The sequence below is a fragment of the Nycticebus coucang genome, chromosome 10 (genome assembly GCF_027406575.1).
Source record: "Nycticebus coucang isolate mNycCou1 chromosome 10, mNycCou1.pri, whole genome shotgun sequence".
NCBI lineage: Eukaryota > Metazoa > Chordata > Mammalia > Primates > Lorisidae > Nycticebus > Nycticebus coucang.
In genome coordinates this window covers 104,644,357-104,664,774 of record NC_069789.1, presented here as the reverse complement: position 1 = coordinate 104,664,774, position 20,418 = coordinate 104,644,357, and the positions used below count along the sequence as shown (strand labels likewise).

Below are 20,418 nucleotides of genomic sequence, written 5' to 3'. Positions count from 1 at the left end.
TATACATGCTATACTCCAGAACTCACCCTAACTGAAACTTTCTACCTTTTAGCCAACATCTTCCAGTCCCCTCCACAGCATAAGTTTTATTTTATTTTATTTTACTTTACTTTATTTTATTTTTGAGATAGAGTCTCATTATGTCACCCTTGACAGAGTGGCATCACAGCTCACAGCAACCTCAAAATTTTGGGCCTAAGTGATTCTCTTGCCTCAGCCTCCCAAGTAGCTGGGGCTGTAGGCACCCGCCACAACGCCCAGCTATTTTCTTGTTGCAATTGTCATTGTTGTTAGCTGGCCTGGGCTGGGTTTGAACTCACCAGCCTTGGTGTATGTGACCGGCGTCCCAGCCACGGAGCTACAGGTGCTGCCCAATTTTTATTATTTTTTGAGACAGAGTTGCCCAGGCTAGAGAGCTGTGGCATCAGCCTCGCTCACAGTAACTTTAACCTGGGTTCAAGTGATCCTCCTGCCTCAGCCTCCTGAGTAGCTGGGACTACAGGCACCCACCACCACACCCAGGTAGTTTTTCTATTTTTAGTAGAGACGGGGTGGGGGTGTGTGTGTGAGGGGGTCTCACTCTTGCTCAGGCTGGTCTCGAACTCCTACTCTCAAGTGATCCTCCCACCTTGAGCTCCCAGAGTGTTAGGATTACAGGCATTAGCCAACTTGCTAGGCCAAGATCTGTTATTTAAGGAACAAAATATTTTTTCTCATTTGGTATAAATTACCCTTTTGAAGGAAATAAACAGACAAGCAGCAGGTGAGCATCTGAGGGGTGTTAACATTGCCTCTGTTGAAGGCCATTGAGACACAGCCTGGTGAGAGGTTAATGGGAGTCAGGGCACTCAGGGGTGAGCTCCTTGGGTAAGAACAATGGAGGACCCAGTCTGGCTGAGGTCAGGGTCAGGCAGGCACAGGTGGGCAAAGTGGGGCAGGCAGGTAGGGGTCACAGATGAGCCATCGTCTGCAGCAGGATGGGGCCAGGCAGGCAGGTCATCAGCAGGAATAGACCACAGTACCCAAGGGCATCTCCTTCTCCAGCCTGGGACACTTGTCCTGCCACCCTACTGCTCCCCGAGAGTTCAATGTTGCAGTGCACTAGGAAGCTGAGGCAAGAGGATAGCTTGAGCCCAAGAGTTTGAGGCTGGAACGGCGCCTCTGGCTCAGTGGGTAAGGCACCGGCCCCATATATTGAGGGTGGCAGGTTCAAACCTAGCCCTGGCCAAACTGCAACAACAACAAAAACACAGCTGGGCATTGTGGTGAGCACTTGTAGTCCCAGCTACTCCGGAAGCTAAGGCAAGAGAATTGCCTAAGCCCAGGAGTTGGAGGTTGCTGTGAGCTGTGTGACACCACAACACTCTACCAAGGGCAATGAAGTGAGACTCTGTCTCAAAAACAAACAAACAAAAAAAACAGTGTGGCTACTCCTCTGCTCAGAACTCTTTCCACAGCACTCAGCATTCAAAGTCTGCGCAATGGCATGCGACACCAGACACAATAACCCTCCCACCTCACCCTGCTCAAGCCAGAGAGACTGCTGGGTATTCCCAGGGCACAGCAAGTACACACCTGCCTTGGGACATTTGCAGTACCTCCATTTGCCCAGAACACTTTTCCTATCAAATATCAACATATCTTGCTTCCACTCTTTCTTAGTCTCTATTCAAATGTCACCATCCAGTAAAGCCTTCTCTGGACAAATTTTTAAAATAGTAGCATCCTGGTGGCGCATGTGGCTCAAAGGAGTAGGGCGCCGGCCCCATATGCCAGAGGTGGTGGGTTCAAACCCAGCCCCAGCCAAAACCTTCAAAAAAAAAAAAAAAAAGCAGCATCCTGGTAGTGTCCATAGCTCAGTGGGTAGGGCGCTGGACACATACACCCACCCAGGCTGGTGGGTCTGAACCTGGCCTAGGCCAGCTAAATGACAATGACAACTGTAACCAAAAAATAGCCAGGCTTTGTAGCAGGCACCTGTAGTTCCTGCTACTTGGGAGACTGAAGCAAGAGAATCACTTAAGTCCAAGTGTTTGAGGTTGCTGTGAGCTGTGATACCATAGCATGCTACCGAGAGCAACATAATGAGACTCTGTCTCAAAAAAAAAAAAAAAAAAAAGGGGCAGTGCCTGTGGCTCAGAGGAGTAGGGCGCCGGCCCCACATGCCAGAGGTGGCGGTTTCAAACCCAGCCCCAGCCAGAAACTGCAAAAAAAAAAAAAAAAGCAGCATTCTCACCATCTCAAATCTTTTTTTTTGAGACAGAGCCTCAAGCTGTCGCCCTGGGTCCATGGCATCACAGCTCACAGCAACCTCAAACTCTTGGGCTTGAGCAATTCTCTTGTCTCAGCCTCTCAAGTAGCTGGGACTACAGGAGCCCACCACACACCTGGCTATTTTTTGGTTGTAGTTGTCATTGTTGTTTGGCAGGCCGGGGCTGAATTTGAACCTGCCAGCTCTGGGGTGGTGCCTGTGGCTCAAGGAGTAGAGCACCGGCCTGATATACCAGAGGTGGTGGGTTCAAACCCTGCCCTGGCCAAAAACTGCAAAAAAGAAAAGAACCTGCCAGCTCTGATGTATATGGCTGGCGCTTTAACCGCTTGAGCCACAGGCACCGAGCCACCATCCCAAATTTTACTGCTTCTGAACCACCCTCCTTGCTTTGTCTTTCTCCAGGGTATTTAACAACATGGGACATATCTCACTTGTGTATTTTGTGATTTCCACCAAAATACATACAACTGAGGGCAGGTATTTTCATCTGTTTTATTCATGCTGAATCCTTAGTACCTAGTGCAGTGCCTAACTACAGGTACTTAACAAGTATTCAAAGCAAATGCATCGGCCCAGAAGTGGAATCTGTCAATGTGAGCACTTTCTCTTTTATTTTTGAGATGGAGTCTTGCTATGTTGTTGGGTAGCAGTGGCTATACACGGACTGGATCATAGCTCACTACAGCCTCGAACTCCTGGCAGTGTCCCAAGTAGCTGAGACTACAGGCACGTGCCACTATATCTGGCTCTGTGAGCACTTTCTCAGAAGCTGAAACCGGTTGCCAAATTGCACAGATTGTAGAAAAGACAGAACCAGTTTACACTTTCACCACTAGAGGACAGGTCATCACTATCTCCCGGTAAGTGAGGCAGCTGAGACCCAGGAGGAGAAGAGGGTTCCTTCCCCTGGCGCTTGGGACTCCGGGTTCTCCAAAATTTACCAAGGGAGGATTCAAGAAGGCTTTACAGAGGAAGGGGTTATCTGGGATGGGTGTGAAAGGACAGGAAGCATTCTATCAAGTACAAATGAGAAGAAATAAATCATTCCAGGTGGGAGATAAAATACAAGCAAAAAATTGGAGGAAGGTGGAGTCCCAGTTGACTGGGATATGGTGGGGGGGGGGCCAGGGAGTTTCAAATCAATTCCACAGGTATTGGGAAGCCAAGGAGAATTTGGAGCAGAAAAATAATATGAAAATTGAAGCTTTCTGTTGGCTGTCTGTCTGCTATCTTTCCTTTTCCATTTCCTTGTCCCTCACCTCTGCTATGTGTTTCTCTCAGCTGCCCTGTCCCCTCCATGGCTTGTAACTGTCATTTTCCTTTTCCACATTATAACCTTGACAGTAAGGAGAGAGGGGGGATGAGGCAGGATCCTCTGTCTCTCAGCCTCCCTTTGTCTTTCTCCCAGAGGGGCGAGGAAGCCCCACTTGGGAGGCAGCTGGAAGGGAGGTGTCTGCCACTCCAGGGCCAGGCTTCAGTCCTTACCCCTCTTGGGCTGATTCTCTGTGCCTGGTACCAATCAGTGCCAGCTGGCATCTCTCACCGGAGACTGAGGTGGCACGAATATGGGGAGGGGAGGAAGTGGGCAGGGACCCAAGGAGAGTAGTGGCAGGATCTGAAGGTGGTGGCAGTCAGAAGCTGGGTGGCCACATGGGATCTCATGGGATGAGGGGAAGGCTAGGCAGAGGTGGGCAGTAGGGGAGGTGCCTGGGGAGGGGGGAGGTGCTGGCCCCTATTCTGGCTCTCCTGCCCCTGGCAAATCTAGTCCTCCCCCCCCCAACCTTCTTTCCTCCACACTCACCCCTTAAGCTGCCCCTGGCTAATTCTTCTTGTCCCCTTTAAGAGCTGCCTGGGAACTGGGGCACAGGAGGGGGCTGGCAGCACCCAACCCCTCCCTGCCATGCCAGCCCCTGCTCCGCCCCTGTCCTGTACAGACTCTGCTTGAAGTCTTGGACGCCTGGGTTAGGGTCTCCACTGCTGGGCTGGGGGTAAGGCTTGAAAGTGTGGGGAAGGGGGATCGTGGTATCTGGGGTGGGATGTAGGGGCAGGGTGCCAGAGTCCTGGTATATGGGCTTCAGTGGACAATGTAGGTGTGGTCCTCTGGCCTCAGGCTAGGGGAAGGGCAGCTCAGGGATCTCAAGGGGCAATTGCTACAGAGCAGGCTGTCCTGGTCTCCTGGCCTCCCATGCCCACAGCCCACTTTCTCAGGGAACCTTCTTTGCTAGATTCCATTAGCCTCTCTCTGCCCTCCTGAGGTCAGAGACACAGAGCCCTGATCCTGTCTTCCCATAGGTAGGAAAATTGAGGCTAAGTAAACCAGAGGATATGGAAGTGTGCAAAGTGCAACAAGAGAAATGGAGATTAGCCACGAAAAGGCTCGCTCTCTTCTTCTCTCCCCAGAGAACTGGAAACAGGAGATCTGGGTGTCCACTTCACTCCAGCAGGTTTCTAACTGTGGCTATGGCTATCACCAGGGCCCAAGTCCTTGCTCTCTCATCAGGACAACTTAGATCCTTTCTGGGAACTTTGACTTTCATATGCCAAGGCCAAGAGAGGCCCCCGAAATCCAGCTAGGTAACCTGGAATGAAGTGGAGCTGAGGGAGATCTGCAGGCTCCCCCATTCCCTCGGTTATTTCAGAAATGTAGCCTCTTCCAATTCTGCCACAGGGATTGGGCCCAGTTCCCCTTAGGGAAGAAAATGGGGGCTGGGACCTAGTATCCACTGGGGGTGTGTGAAGTCTCTTTACGTAGTACAGTTTAATCTGTCCTTCCTGCTACAGTTCCTGCCATCTTTTTTTTTTTTTTGAGACAGAGCCTCAAGCTATCGCCCTGGGTAGAGTGCCATGGCATAACAGCTCACAGCAACCTCCAACTCCTGGGGTCAAGTGATTCTCCTGCCTCAGCCTCCCAAGCAGTTGGGACTACAGGCACCTGCCACAACGCCCGGCTATTTTTTGGTTGCAGCCGTCATTGTTGTTTGGCGGGCCGGGGCTGGATTCGAACCCACCAGCTCAGGTGTATGTGGCTGGTGCCTTAGCCACTTGAGCCACAGGCGCCGAGCCAGTTCCTGCCATCTTAACCCCAAATAATCTCTATGTCTCAGTCTTGGGGGAGAGACATCTTGCCAAATAGGCACTCTCTGCACTCTCAAGGTTCTGCAATTTCTCTAAGGATGGAGTGCCCGGAAGCAGTGGGGGCCATGGTAGAGTTCTGTCCGGGGTCTACTTCTGCTTTCGGGGCACGTCGTACCCCCCTTCCCCCTTGCTCCACCCTAGAAGGCAATGCTTAACCACTATTCCAAACAAGGGAACCAGTCTTGGCCTGTGAAACCCTCTGCGCCAGGCCATTACCGGAACACTCATTTCCTTTTTCTAAAAAATACTACTAAGTCTGCAGAGGAGCCAAGCTGCTCCCAGGTAGGCTGAAAAGCCATCATTTTACCTGCGTGGGCTAGAGAGGGCAAGTACTCTGCCCAGGGTCCCAGAGTAAATCACAGGCAATGGGCCTGGGGCCAGGACTCTTACTCTCAACTTCAGGAAGCCCTTTTCAGTCTCCCTGCAAGCAGAGAAGGCCAGTCTGTAAGGGGTTTTCCAACACCTCAGCTTACAAGTGCAGAAGTTGAGGCCCAGCAGGGACAGGAGGGAGTTCCAGGAATGGGGTTGCTTGGGATCAGGGCTGGATGAAGAAATGAGGCTCAGCTCCCAGATTTCACCCAAACCCCTACCCACCTCTGCTCCTTCCCAGATGGAAGAGGAAAAGTCCAGCTCAGTCTTCATTCAATCTAGTCTAGACCTTTGTGAAGTCCTTTCTGAAGTCTGTCCTTCACCCCTCTTCCTACAGCACAGACCTTTCCCTCCTGAGGTCTCGGGGGTGTTAGCTAAAGAAGGCTTCTGGAGGAGTCACCTTCAGAATGGTGACCTGGGAAGAAATTGCAGAACCTGAACCTGGCAGTGGACCCCTCCCTTAAAAGTCAGGATAATAATAGTAGAAGAGGGCTTCTTTTGGCCTATAATCTTAGCACTCTTGGAGGCTGAGGTAGGTGGATCCTTTGAGCTTAGTTGTTCAGACCAGCCTAAGCAAAATCGAGACCTCATCTCTACTAAAAATAGAAAACCTATCTGGGGCAGCGCCTGTGGCTCAGTCGGTAAGGTGCCGGCCCCAAATACCGAGGGTGGCGGGTTCAAACCCAGCCTCGGCCAAACTGCAACCAAAAAATAGCCAGGCGTTGTGGCGGGTGCCTGTAGTCCCAGCTACTCGGGAGGCTGAGGCAAGAGAATTGCTTAAGCCCAGGAGTTGGAGGTTGCTGTGAGCTGTGTGAGGCCACGGCCCTCTACCAAGGGCCATAAAGTGAGACTCTGTCTCTACAAAAAAAAAAAAAGAAAACCTATCTGGTCATCATGGCAGGCACCAGTAGTCCAGCTATTCGGAAGGCTGAAGCAGGAAGATTGCTTGAGCCCAGGAGTTTGAGGTTGCTGTGAGCTATGATGCCACAGTACTCTAGCCAGAGTGACAAGTAACAGAGACTCTGTCTCAAAAAAAAAAAAAAATGTAGGGCTTCTTGACAGGGACTTTGTCCCTTGGTTTATTTACATAGTTATTTATGTGACCATTTTCACTCTCATTGGCTAACTCAATTTGCATAGTACTGGGCTGGCATCCAGGTGTGTCTCCCTTGTACATGCACAGTTCTCAGGGAAGAGGGAAACAGAAAAACTGACCATACAGGGGAACTGGCCTCACCGGACCTTCTGAACTCAGCTGGGGATATCTACAACACGGCGGGCTTGCCTGAAGGTGGGCAAGGGATCTAAACAAAGGACTTGGTTGTCAGTGGACCCCCTCCTCACTTTCCCCCACATCTGGGGCCCTTCCTCTCCACACATGTGGATCCAGGAGCCACAGAAGGTGGGGCACAGTGGGACTCGGGTAGGAGGAGGAAGAATATGGGGAGATTCTAGTCCCTCCCACTTAGAGATGTGGTTGCCATGGTGACTGAGGACCAGTGAGGCGGGATGGGGTTGGGAAGGGGGTGGGGGTGTGGCAGGGACTGAGGCACTGTGAAACCACCAGTGCGCCAGGCATTCCAGCGGGAAGGAAACGTGGTGGCACCCCCAGGCTCCAGGTAAGGGAGCAGGAGAACTGACAGAAGGTTCTGAAAGGAGGGGGTGGGAATTGTCTGGCACTGGCTCTGCCCCGAGGAGGGGGCAGACAGAAGGTTCGGGCCATTGTGTGGGATGCTCAGCACAGCCTTCCAGGGCTAGTCAGACTGGAGGAGGGAACCTGGGAGGCCCTGGGGAAGGGCTTAGGAGTGATTGGGCTCGCCAAGTAACAAGAGGCTGGGGGCCAGTAGGAATGGGAAGGGGTGGGGGCACTGGGGGAGTAGAGGCTTGGGACATCCCTGATGTCTACATATAGCAGACACTTAGTACATATGAATTGACTTGACTTGCTTGTGATCATAAAAAGAGAGCAGATGAGGGGAGGGCAGGTAGGGCTGTGCTCCTCTGACAGCTGCACCCGAGGCTGAGTGGGAGAAGGAGGTGAGGGACACTGGACTGGCCAGGTCACTGGTGGTGAAGCCAGGAGTGGCCTCTCTCCTGGCTCTGGGACCTCCTCCTTCAGTGAGGCACCCATGCTCTGCAGGGTTCCGAGGAAGCTGAGTCCCTGGGGAGTTGGGACAGCGGGAATAGGAAGGGGTGGGGGATTTGAGGATATAGAGGCCTAGGGACATCTCTGGTGCCTACACATGGTGGACGCTCAGTACATATGATGAGAAGCAACCCCCATATTCCTTCCATGTTTTCTCATGTCTGGACCTCTACCTGGGATAAGCCTGGCAAGAAGGGGCCACTGTGCCCTGTAGTCTAAGGGACATGGAGAGGGGTCTGTGTCTTGAGAAGAGCTAGACTTAGCAGGGAGAGGTTGAACTCAGTCTTATTGTCACAGGAGTTCCCCAGGCTGGGCTCCAGGGCATGTGGAGAGGTGGGTTGGAGGAACCTCCAGATAGTGGCTATGAAGATGGCACGACTCCTGTGACCTGGTCCTTGAACATCTGACCGCTCCCCTCCCAAACCCCACCTAACCTGTTGTCTGACTCCAACCCCAGCTAAGATACTTCCCCTCCTTGGCCTCCATTTCCTCATTCACATGTTGGGTCCTGGAGCTCTATCAGCTCAGAGCTTCCTCTATGCTGTGGGCAAGAGTTGCTACCTAACCTGGGGGACCCAAGGGAGAATGAGAGTGTGGTGCCCCTTGTTTAAAAGTTATTAAGACTTGCAAGAGTTTAAGAGGGCAACTGCAGGGTATCACAATGAGCGTTGGCCCTCCTGAGCATAGCCTAGCTGTGAGTGAGACTTTGGATCTGACCCTGGAGGCTCTAGTGCTGAGGCAGGTGCCAGGGAGGCTCTAGTGCTGAGGCAGGTGCCAGGGCAGGGCACCCTTCCTCCCTACTCAGTGCTTCTTCACCAGGAGGCCCTTGTGGAGGCGGCAGGGGGTCACCTGATGGCCTTTCTTCAGGGTGGTTTCTGTTACATCTGAGTCAATAATCATCCCTGAGATGTTTCTCAGCCGAGAGGAGGCAGCTCGCTGCTCTCCCACCCTCACATTGGCTTCCTCCATCCAGGTGGCTCAGAACCGAATTTCCTACACTGGGCAGAGGCAAGACTGAGCGGGCAGCACTCTGCAGAGACTGCGTAACTGAGGGATTTGCTTTGGGATGAGGCAGATCTGAATTTAACTTGGCTTATAGCTGTGTAACCTCCCTTCCTCACCTGTGAATGGATTATGGTGATACTAGTCCACCAAAATTGCTGGGAGGATTAAAGCCTGACAGTATAAACTATTCATATTGCCTAGAGGGGCTGGGGAGGAAGGGGTGGGGGCTGGAGGACTCTGAGTCCTGGAGGAGGAGCTGGGGGCAGCCCATGAAGTCTACTCTTCCAGAGAGGCAGGAATAGGCTGTTGGGCAGGGAGGGTGGGGCTAGAACTGCCCCCATTTCCCCCATCAAAACTCCTCCCGGTGACCCAGATAAGCCAATCTGTCTAAGCAGAGAGGCCCAGGGGCAGCCTGGCTTCCCAGATCTGAGCTGAGGGTTGGGGAAACACAGAAGGTGGGGTCTGGGTACATGGGACTTTCCCTTGATTCTAAGAACCTGGAAGGGACCTGGCACTAGCCTTCGGGAGAGTCTGGGGAGTGTTATGCAAGTCTTGACAGAAACAGTTGTCAGGAGGGATATGCCTGAGACCAATTCCTGGGGAAATTGAGAGACATGGAACAAGGCTGGGGACTCATACAAGGAATGCTAAAGAGTAACCTGGGCGACATCACCTGTGTTGGCTGGTGCTACAGCAAGAAGGATGGAAGTTACACTACAGGAAGGACTTCCTGGAGCTGAGGAATGTGTGTTTAAGATGGAGGTGGATTGTTTATTAGACTTGGATTAGTCCTTGGATGTCTGTGCTCTTTTAACCTGCAGTCAGCTGAACTGGCTGAGTGGGCAGCAACCTACCCACTTTATAGGTCACAGAGTTCTTGGCGCCAGATGCCTCATTAACCCTGCATTATGAGGTTCCCTAGAGCCTTTGGGGAGGGGTGAACAGCTACCACTGGAGGTTGGGTGCCTCAGAAGTGTGTTCCATTAAGCATGACCTCAGATGGGAAGTTTTCTGGAGCTCCTATTGGCCTGATGCCACCCTAAGAGTGATGGAGATTAAACTCCAGGAGGGACCTCCTCAGCAAAATCAGGGATAAGAGGCGAATATAATTGTTTTATTTTTTAAAGATTATGGCTCAGATGAGAGTGGGAGGTTTGAAGGCTAGAGTGCTGCAGGGATTTCCCAGTAGGTAGGAGTGGAGAGACCCCCACCTTGTGGGTAAGTGAAAAGAGGAATATGAAAGATACTGTTATGTCCTGTATCTGGGGAGCCTTATGCAACAGGAGAAACCATTGCTGGGCTGGTTAGACTGGGTGTGACATGGTGAAAAGGCAGAGGACTTGTTGGAATGACCTAGAAGTCCTTTTAAACCTTCTGGATGGACCGAGGCAAGAGGAGCCAGAAAGAGAGGTATGCCTTCTGAGATGTCGGTGAGCCTCTTTTTATTCCCTCCCAATTCACCAACTTCCGCCCAAGTCAGGATCTGTCACAACTCGAGAGGTGGAAATTCTGGTTTCCCTGGCCCAGAGCTTCCAGTGCTGGCTTTGGCATGATGGGCACCTGGAGGGCCACGCTGCCGTTCCAGCCAGGCTGAGCCTTCTGTCCTTTACCTCTGGGACCTGGAAACCCCCTCCTTCTTTGTCTTGGATGGCACCCCTGCCCCAGAGTCGGAACGCTGGGATTTCCCACTGTGGCTGGTTCGAGGTTATGTGAGGTGAGATTGTTGGCTTTGGTAGACTTGGGGAAAATTGTGCAGAGGCCCAAGGAGGCAAACAGCAGGAGCAAAGACAAGGAAAGAGGGGAGTTGGGGCTGGGAGCCAGGAGCCAGCCCTGCCGCCACTTCCCAGGAAATGCTGAGAGCCGACCTGGTGGGATGGACTCTCATTGCCTCTCTGAAAGAAGCAGGTCAGGTGGGCCTGAGCCTGAGTGTCAAAGATCCTGAGCCCAACTGGGCTGGGGGAGGGGTTAGAATAGGCTGGCTCAGACCTGGTCTTTTGGCCTGGATGGGGGGATGGGAAGTATGAGGCACAAAAGTGCCAACAGTTCTGAAAGTGGCAGAAGAGAAAGGTCTGAGAAATTTATACCTTGAGCACAGGAACCTACTCCCCAGAAGGTCCCCTGCTCAGGGCCAGGCTGTTGTTTTGACTGTGGGCTTCAGGAATAGAGAAGGCAAAGGAGGAAAGGCACAAAGGACTTCACTGAGGGTGAGGTGAAAGCAGGCTGAGCAGAGCTGCTGATGAGAAGAGAGCAGAAGAGGCAGGATAGAGAATACCTGGGCTTCCACCCGGAGGGGACAGGACGCAGCAGGCTGAGGCCTGTGAGGGTAATAGAATAGACTCTGAGGGCTCGGTGCCTGTGACTCAAACAGCTAAGGCACTAGCCACGTACACCTGAGCTGGCGGGTTCAAATCCAGCCTGGGCCCGCCAAACATCAATGACAGCTGCAACCAAAAAATAGCCGGGCGTCGTGGTGGGTGCCTGTAATCCCAGCTATTTGGGAGGCAGAGGCAGAAGAATCGCTTGAGCCCAGGAGTTGAAGATTGCTGTGAGCTTTGATGCCACGGCACTCTACCCAGGGTGACAGCTTGAGGCTCTGTCTCAAAAAAAAAAAATAGAATAGACTCTGAGGCACCTCCACATAGGGAACCACTCCTCCCCCCAACTTCTGCTGCCTGGGGCTTACTGATTGGTCCCCAGGGGGATGTGGTAAGGACTACTCACCCAGAAAGTGCCTGGTGCCTATTTCCCCAGAGCCATCTGGTGACAGCCTGTGGCTGAGCATGGCCCTCCCAGCCCTAGGCCTGGACCCCTGGAGTCTCCTGGGCCTTTTCCTCTTCCAACTTCTCCAGCTGCTCCTGCCAACGACAGCAGAAGGAGGTGGGCAGGGATCCATGCCCAGGGTCAAATACTATGCAGGTAAGTGTCTGGTGGCCAGGAAGTGTGGGGTGGCAGCATCGAGGAGGGTGGAGGAAGGAGAGGGAGGAAACTGGGTGGAGGAGGATGAACATGGAGAAATGGAGACACACAGAGAGATGCCGGGAGAGACAGGGCCTGAGAGAGACAGACAGACAGACAGAAATAGAAGTTCAAACTGAGAGGAAACCCACTTAAGGCACAGATTGAAAAAAGGGAAGAGAGAGGCCTGGGGTCCAGGGGCACTGCTCCTTCTAATTCTCCAAAGTTGGTGATTTTTCTTTTTCTCTTTAAATGTCATTGTCACCAGCCTGGGCACCTCTAACCCTTAACTGATGTCATACTTCCAAATACCCCAAATTTAAGAACCATGCTGGAAGACCATCTGTGGATCATGCTGATCATGATATACCCAGTACTGTGGGATAGTGTGGCTGGGATATGGGCCCTGGGACCCTCACACAAGCACAACTTGACTGGCTTCTTACTGAGGCTGTGGGGGCTGCTGGCCCTCTCCCCTCAGAGGGTTCCGGGCAAGGACACAGACCCTGTAGGAGTTGTAGGGGCAGGGTCTCTGGACTTGTGTCTTTAGCATCTTTCTAGGGCAACCCAGTAAAGGAAATGTATATTGCCCATTTCTTTGATACAGTCTCACTTTCTTGCCCGCACTAGAATGCTGTGGTATCATAGCTCACAGCAACCTCAGACTCCTGGACTTAAGCAATCTTCTTGCCCCAGCCTTCTAAGTAGCTGGGACTACAGGCACCCACTACCATGCCCAGCTACTTTTTTTTTTTTTTTTCAGAGACAAGGTCTTGCTCTTGCTCAGGCTGATCTTGAAATTGTGAGCTCAGGTGATCCATTAACTTGGCCTCCCAAAGTGCTAGGATTATCGGGATGAGACACCATGCCTGGCCCTTATGTTGTCCATTGATGGAGAGGCTTCCTCTGTGTTGGATGCTGGGAACACAAACACGAACAAGACTCAGTCTCTGTCCTTAAATGGTCACAGTCTCAAGCAATGATAGATGATCAGTCCTTCAGTCAGTCACACTACAGGGTGATTGATTCTGTAACTGAGGGGTTGAGAAAGCTCTGGGCAAGGGCTGACCTCCAGGAGACACCCCCACCACCAGGCTAGTCCTTCTAGCACTTTGCCACACTTTACTCCCCTACTCTACCTCTTGGTCCTAAGACTCCCTGAGCCTGCAAAGGTGAGAATTCACCAGCTCTAACTCCTGCAGAAGTACCAATGTGCTAATGAGAGAGGGTTTGAGGAGCACCTTTCCTTCCCTTGCTGATGTGCCAGTGGGACAGGAACACACACTCACAAGCACACACACATACACACACGCACACCACTGCACCAAGGTAATGGAGAGTACCAGGCTCACATCCCCTGCCCATGTGGCATGCCTACATGGACCTTTGAAGAACAATGCTTCTTTTCTGTTTGCAGTGATTCTAGCAGTGGAAATTTCCTGTTACAGGAGGGGAAAGAAGCGGGGGTGGTGGTGAGGTGGCGAGGGGACCCTCTGACACAGTCTTGTCTCATCTACATCTGGCTTTCCTGCTTGTGGTTGCTAACAACTTCCTATCAGTGGGGCAGCGCCTGTGGCTCAGAGGAGTAGGGTGCCGGCCCCATACACCAGAGGTGGCAGGTTCAAACTCGGCCCCGGCCAAAAACTGCAAAAAAAGAACAAAACAAAAAAAATTCCTATCAGTGGGTTTGCCTGCTGTCCGCCCTCCCAATGGGGACCAACGTGTCCTCCCTCCTGCAGCACTCCTGGGCCAGAAAGAGCATCCATTATCTCTCTCTTTATTTTCCATCCCTTTGTCACAGGTACAGGCTGCTCTCCCCCATCCCCAGGCTGTCATTGCCCTGTCTCTGCCTGCCTCTTCTCCCTACTCTGGGCTCAACATGTAAACCTTCTTCTTCTCTGGCTGCTAGTGGGTGGGATAAGCAGGAAAGGTGCAGGTGGAGAAGGGCAGGTCCAGCTGCCAAGGCCTCATCATTCTCTCTTTCTCACACCTCCGACAGGAGATGGACGCAGGGCACTTGGCTTCTTCCACCAGAAGGGGCTCCAGGATTTTGACAGTCTGCTCCTGAGTGGTGATAGAAACACTCTCTATGTGGGGGCTCGAGAGGCCATTCTGGCCTTGAATATCCAGGATCCAGGGGTCCCAAGGCTGAAGAACATGGTGAGGAGGACAGGGATAAAAGATATGATATCTGGGAGTGAGGAGTGGGCCCGTAGCTCCCCTGCAATTGGGCTGTATAAGCATAAATAACAGGCCAATTGCTAGTATCTATAATCAGCCATAATTAGCAATTCCTGTAATATATATCTTTTTTTTTTTTTAGACAGAGTCTCATTATGTCACCCTTGGTAGAGTGCTTTGGCATCACAGCTCACAGCAATCTCTAACTCTTGGGCTTAAGTGATCCTCTTGCCTCAGCCTCCCAAGTAGCTGAGACCACAGGTGCCTGCCACAATGCCCCACTATTTTTTTTTGTTGTTGTTATTGTCATTGTTGTTTAGCAGGCCCGGGCTGGGTTTGAAATTGCCTGCCTTGGGCGGCACCTGTGGCTCAGTCGGTAAGGCGCCGGCCCCATGTACCGAGGGTGGCGGGTTCAAACCCGGCCCCGGCCAAACTGCAACCAAAAAATAGCCGGGCGTTGTGGCGGGCGCCTGTAGTCCCAGCTACTCGGGAGGCTGAGGCAAGAGAATCGCTTGGGCCCAGGAGTTGGAGGTTGCTGTGAGCTGTGTGAGGCCACGGCACTCTACCGAGGGCCATAAAGTGAGACTCTGTCTCTACAAAAAAAAAAGAAATTGCCTGCCTTGGTGTATGTGGCTGGCGCCCTAATCACTGAGCCGTCAGCTCCAAGCCTATATCTTGAAAATATAACAGATACAAAATATTATAGTGTGTCTATAATATTCATTGGAATCATGAGTACTGGTTGAATAATATTAACTGCTAAAGGCTTGGCACCTGTAGCTCAAGTGGCTAAGGCACCAGCTACATACACCAGAGCTGGTAGTTTTGAACCCAGCCCGGGCCTGCCAAACAATGATAACAACTACAACCAAAAAATAGCCAGGCACTGTGGCGGGTGCCTGTAGTCCCAGCTACTTGGGAGGCTGAGGCAAGAGAATCACTTAAGCCCAGGAGTTGGAGGTTGCTGTGAGCTGTGACACCATGGCACTCTACCCAGGGCGACAGCTTGAGGCTCTGTCTCAAAAAAAAAAAAAAAATATATATATATATATATGTAAACTGCTAAAATGGCTGATTATAGCAATAATTTGATATCTACCTACTAGGTAGAAATCCCTGAGTTTCCTATGCTATAGTTCCCCTACTAATGGAGCAGTGTGGGGGATACTGACCACCTCCTTCCTTTGTGCTGCTCAACATGTTGTCTGTGGCCGCCTGCACACATACAGTATGGGTAAAAACTTAGATTCTCCAAGGTGTGACCCAGGAACCAACATTTTTAACAATTTCCCTAGGAATTGTGCAGTTTGACAGCTGCTGGTGTGTGTGCCATGCATGCATTAGATGTTTTACTATGCCACCTGATCATGCCCACCAACCGCCTACAAAATTGACCAGGATCACTCAGTGAGGGGTTGAACCTACATTCAAACTCAGCCTGCCTGATTCCTTAGGCCATGTTCCACCATGGATCTGTGTCTAATGAGTATCAGTATTGTCAGTGTTATAGCTGTGGTCACAAATTGATGTCATTACTACCTATCACCATGTCACTAACCCCTGTGCCTGCTGGTGATTTCATGCCAGAGCTGAGGAGGGGATTGAAGGTCACAAAGCTGAAGACCTCATCTCTTTTCATCTTCTGCCTCCAACTCCCCATTTTCAGATACCCTGGCCAGCCAGTGACAAAAAAAAGAGTGAATGTACCTTCAAGAAGAAGAGCAATGAGGTAAGTGGAGGTGGAGGTGTGGGGGCTCTGGGTAGAGAGCCCTGGAGTCCCTACACTGTCACTGGATGACCTCAGGTTGGGCAGGCAGTGGTGAACACTTGTTTGCATGATCATCACCTGGATTATGTTTTGTAAAGATGTACGGGGATTGCCCCACCATTGGCCAGCCCTTCTCCCCACTAAGAAGTGAGGGGGCAGCCTCTGGGGGCTCAGGAGTTTGAGATGAGTGGCCTAGAGGCCTGAATTCTCTGTTTCTCCTAGACACAGTGTTTCAACTTCATTCGCGTACTGGTTTCTTTCAATGCCACCCATCTGTACGCCTGCGGCACCTTTGCCTTCAGCCCAGCTTGTACCTTCATTGTGAGTTATCTGGTACCTGGCTCTCTCTGGAGTGTCCCTTCTCACATCCATCCCAGGCTTTCCTCTGTAGCTCTGGGAAACTGTGGTCTTCCACACTCAGGTCCCTCATGAGCTTCCTGGCCCCCGACCTGTTTCCCTCTGTGTCTCCCTCCCTTCCTCCCTCACACCCCTCATTTCCCAGATGTGAGACCCTGGCGTTCTGGCCCCCAGCCTCTCCCCCCTTCTAGGAACTCCAAGACTCTTCCCTGTTGTCCATCTCGGAGGTCATGGAAGGGAAAGGACAGAGCCCCTTTGACCCTGCCCACAAGCACACAGCTGTCTTGGTGGGTGAGTACAGGGTTTCCCTGTCCCCAGGGCCTGGGGAAGTATCAGGTAAAGAAGAGACCTGAGATTCAGTCATTTGTTTAACAAATTGAACTGTGTGAACTCCTGAAGGAGTTACAAAGAAGTCATGGCCCTGGGGACTTCATCCCAACCACTATAAACTTCCACCTTGACGTCCTGCAAGAGGTGGCCTTTGACTTTTGAGCAGGACCTTGCAAGATAGGTGGATAGATGCGCAAAAAAGGCATTCCAGGAAAAGAAAGGTAGGGCCCAAGGTGTCACTTTCTGAAATCAGACAGTCTTCTTGGCAGGTGTTTCAGCTAGGTGTGAAAGGGAGTAGCCAAAGAAAGTCTGGAAAGTAGCCAGACACAGAGGCCACACGGGCTGGCCGTTTCCTGGGGAGAGAGGGGTCATAGGAGGGTGCTCAGTGGTAGTGGTGAGGAGCCAGGCTTTGGGGCTCCTCAGGAAGGCACAGAAATGAAGCATGGCCCAGAGACTGACCCTGAGGGCGACTTCAGAGGCAGGTCTGTGGAGGGCGGGGCAGTCAGTCTTCCACCTGGTAAGTTCTCCTCCCCTGCCTCTCCACCCCCGCAGACGGGATGCTCTACTCTGGCACCATGAACAACTTCCTGGGCAGTGAGCCCATCCTGATGCGCACTCTGGGATCACAGCCTATCCTCAAGACTGACACTTTTCTCCGCTGGCTGCATCGTAAGGACCTGACCCCCAGCCAGCGTCTGGCCCCCTTTCCCCAGACCTGGGACAGGGAATTGCTGTTAATTCACTCAACTCTCACTAGTTGAGGGCACACTATGTGCATTACTGTTAGGTTCTAGGGCGTCAAGTAGGGAAGAAGACAAAGCTTCTTGTCCTCAAGAAGCTTTCACCTTATATAAATACATTAAAGAAGTACCATCATCCCACTCCATCACCAGCCCTGGACAGGCTATAGAATGAGAGGCAGCCTGTCCCTTGTCCAAGGGGAACCCAAGGACATGAAGGTGCTCAGTCCCTCTGTCCTGCCCCGCAGCGGACGCCTCCTTCGTGGCAGCCATCCCTTCGACGCAGGTAGTCTATTTCTTCTTCGAGGAGACCGCCAGCGAGCTTGACTTCTTCGAGAAACTCCACACGTCCCGGGTGGCTCAAGTCTGCAAGGTCTGTAGCCTGCGAGGGAGGCGGGGCCGAGTGCTCGGAGCCCCAATGAGAGTGGGGAGAGGCGGGACAGAGTGCTTGGAGGCCCAATGAGAGCGTGGTGGGGCGGGACTGACTCTCTCTTGCCCACAGAATGACGTAGGTGGCGAGAAACTGCTCCAAAAGAAGTGGACAACTTTCCTGAAGGCCCAGCTGCTCTGCACCCAGCCAGGGCAATTGCCCTTCAACGTCATCCGCCATGCGGTCCTGCTACCCTCCAACTCTTCTACAGCTCCCCACATCTACGCAGTCTTCACCTCCCAGTGGTGAGCAGCAGGGCGGGTACTGATGTGGGTCTGAGTCCAGTGTGGCCCCGGATGGTGAAGGGGTCAGGAATCGGCATGAGTGAGCTCCAACTCTGCCCTTTATATAGAAAGGCATCAGATTGGGCGGCTCCTGTGGCTCAGTCAGTAAGGCGCCGGCCCCATATACCGAGGGTGGCGGGTTCAAACCCGGCCCCGGCCAAACTGCAACCAAAAAATAGCCGGGCGTTGTGGCGGGCGCCTGTAGTCCCAGCTACTCGGGAGGCTGAGGCAGGAGAATCGCTTAAGCCCAGGAGTTGGAGGTTGCTGTGAGCTGTGTGATGCCATGGCACTCTACTGAGGGCCATAAAGTGAGACTCTGTCTCTACCAAAAAAAAAAAAAAAAAAAAAAAAGAAAGGCATCAGATTGTCACCCCTCCCAGGAATTTGATTTGTGCCCTTTATATAGCTGTGTAAAATAAAACTCAGGGAGGTTCTAACTAGTTAATATTCTGCCTGGTTCCAAAAAAGATGGCAAGTAGTTTACAAAAGTCAGACATTAAAATCATCAAAACAGATAAGTACTTGGGAGGCTGAGACAAGAGGATCGCTTGAGCTTAGGAGTCTAAGGTTACTGTGAGCTGGGCTGACGCCACAGCACTCTAGCCTGGGCAACAGAGTAAGACTGCCTCAAAAAACATAAATAAGTAATGGCTTAGGACCTGTAGCTCAAGCGACTGAGGCACCAGCCATGTACACCAGGGAGCTGGCAGGTTTGAATCCAGCCTGGGCCTGCCAAACAATGACAACTACAACCAAAAAACTAGCCGGGCATGTGGTGGGCTCCTGTAGTCCCAGCAACTCAGGAGACTGAGACAAGACTGAGACTTAATTCCAGGAGTTGGAGGTTGCTGTGAGCTGTGATGCCATAGCACTCTACCCAGGGTGACAGCTTGAGGCTCTGTCTCAAAAAAAAAAATACATATATATATATATACATTTATATATGTAAGTAAAATAAAATAAAAGAGGAATAAAGAGAGGATAGGAAAAGCCAAGGATAGGGCCAGCACATTACAAATGCTCGACATAAGGGCTGGGCATGGTAGTTCACACCTATAAACCTAGCCCTCCAGGAGCCTGAGGTGGGAGGATAGCTTGAGTTCAGGAGTTCCAGATCAGCCTGAGCAAGAGCGAGACCACATCTGTACTAAAAAGGGAAATATTATCTGGGCATGGTGGTGGGTGGCTGTAGTCTCAGCTACTCAGGAGGCTAAGGCAGGAAGATCACTTGAACCCACAGAGTTCAAAGCAGACAGACAGACCTTCTGTCTTCACAAACAGAGGCTGAAGAAATAAAAATAGTCCGATAGACAGGCTCTGGTCAGTTTTCTGAGGACCAGGAATCTAAGGGACCCAAAGGAGGAGGGCTTCATGTAGAGCCAATCTGGAAGAGGTTACATTCCCCCTCCTATGGGCGAAGTCCAGCCTACGCAGGACAGACAGGAGCCACCCCAGGGGCTTAGCCCCAATTAATTCCCATTAAGGATAATCATACTTCAGATCCTATGATAGGCCAAGAGCCAGAGTCAGAGAACTCCACAGGGCTCTCCTAGGCCTTGCTAGGACAGCAAGGAGAAGCGTAACCTCCCCGGGTTTCTTACTGAGGATAGGCCAGAGGGGGAGCTGCCTGGTATAGCAGAGAAGACCATAGGCAACGTCCCCTCTGGCTATTTCCAGGCAGGTTGGTGGGACCAAGAGCTCTGCAGTTTGTGCCTTCTCTCTCACCGACATTGAGCGTGTCTTCAAGGGGAAGTACAAAGAGTTGAATAAAGAAACTTCACGCTGGACTACTTATAGGGGCCCTGAGACCAACCCCCGGCCAGGCAGTGTGAGTACTTATACCCCCCAGTCCCTCCACTGAGCAAAGATCCATACATACAGACACACATGTCACATGCGCATAGACGCTCCTATCATGCATGGCATAGTAAACATCCAATAAGTGTCAGTGCTCCTACCCCATCCGTCCTGTCTACTAACTTACCCCTGAAACAGCCACCCACGTTCCACAGGTGGCCAACAGCGTCCTATACACAGAGCAGCTGTCAGAGCCAGCTGTGTACTCACTATTATTTGGGTATATCACTGCAAGGTGATTTTGGGTATAACCCTGCAAGGCTGTGTACTCACTATTATTTGGGTATATCACTGAGGAAACTAGGGCATGTGAGCCATCTGCCCAGGGCAGTCTTGGTCATCTCCACCTGCATTTCTTTCTTTCTTTTTTTTTTTTTTTTGAGACAGAGTCTCACTCAAGCTGTTGCCATGGGTAGAGAGAGTATCGTGGCGTCACAGTTCACAGCAACCTCCAGCTCTTGGGCTCAAGCGATCTTCTTGCCTCAGCTTTTCTATTTTAGTAGAGTCAGGTTCTCACTTTTGCTCAGGCTGATCTCGAACTCGTGAGCTCAAGCAATCTACCTACCTCTGCCTCCCAGAGTGCTAGGAT

General features: G+C 51.7%; 1 protein-coding gene across 8 annotated transcripts in view; it reads left to right on the top strand.

Moving 5' to 3' along the window:
• The first annotated feature begins 4,172 nt into the window (after nt 1–4,172).
• Nucleotides 4,173–20,418, top strand: part of SEMA4A (semaphorin 4A) — a 29,800-nt gene continuing 13,554 nt past the window's right edge. For 2 of the 8 annotated variants that reach the window (XM_053604912.1, XM_053604905.1), the window contains exons 1-10: nt 10,346–10,641; nt 11,679–11,843; nt 13,882–14,042; nt 15,730–15,792; nt 16,054–16,152; nt 16,380–16,479; nt 17,071–17,187; nt 17,507–17,631; nt 17,761–17,933; nt 19,650–19,800. In XM_053604912.1, the coding sequence (XP_053460887.1) occupies nt 11,708–11,843; nt 13,882–14,042; nt 15,730–15,792; nt 16,054–16,152; nt 16,380–16,479; nt 17,071–17,187; nt 17,507–17,631; nt 17,761–17,933; nt 19,650–19,800 (1,125 nt within the window). In that variant the 5' untranslated portion in view covers nt 10,346–10,641; nt 11,679–11,707. The other 6 variants (XM_053604908.1, XM_053604910.1, XM_053604909.1 and 3 more) reach the window with 6 other exon arrangements.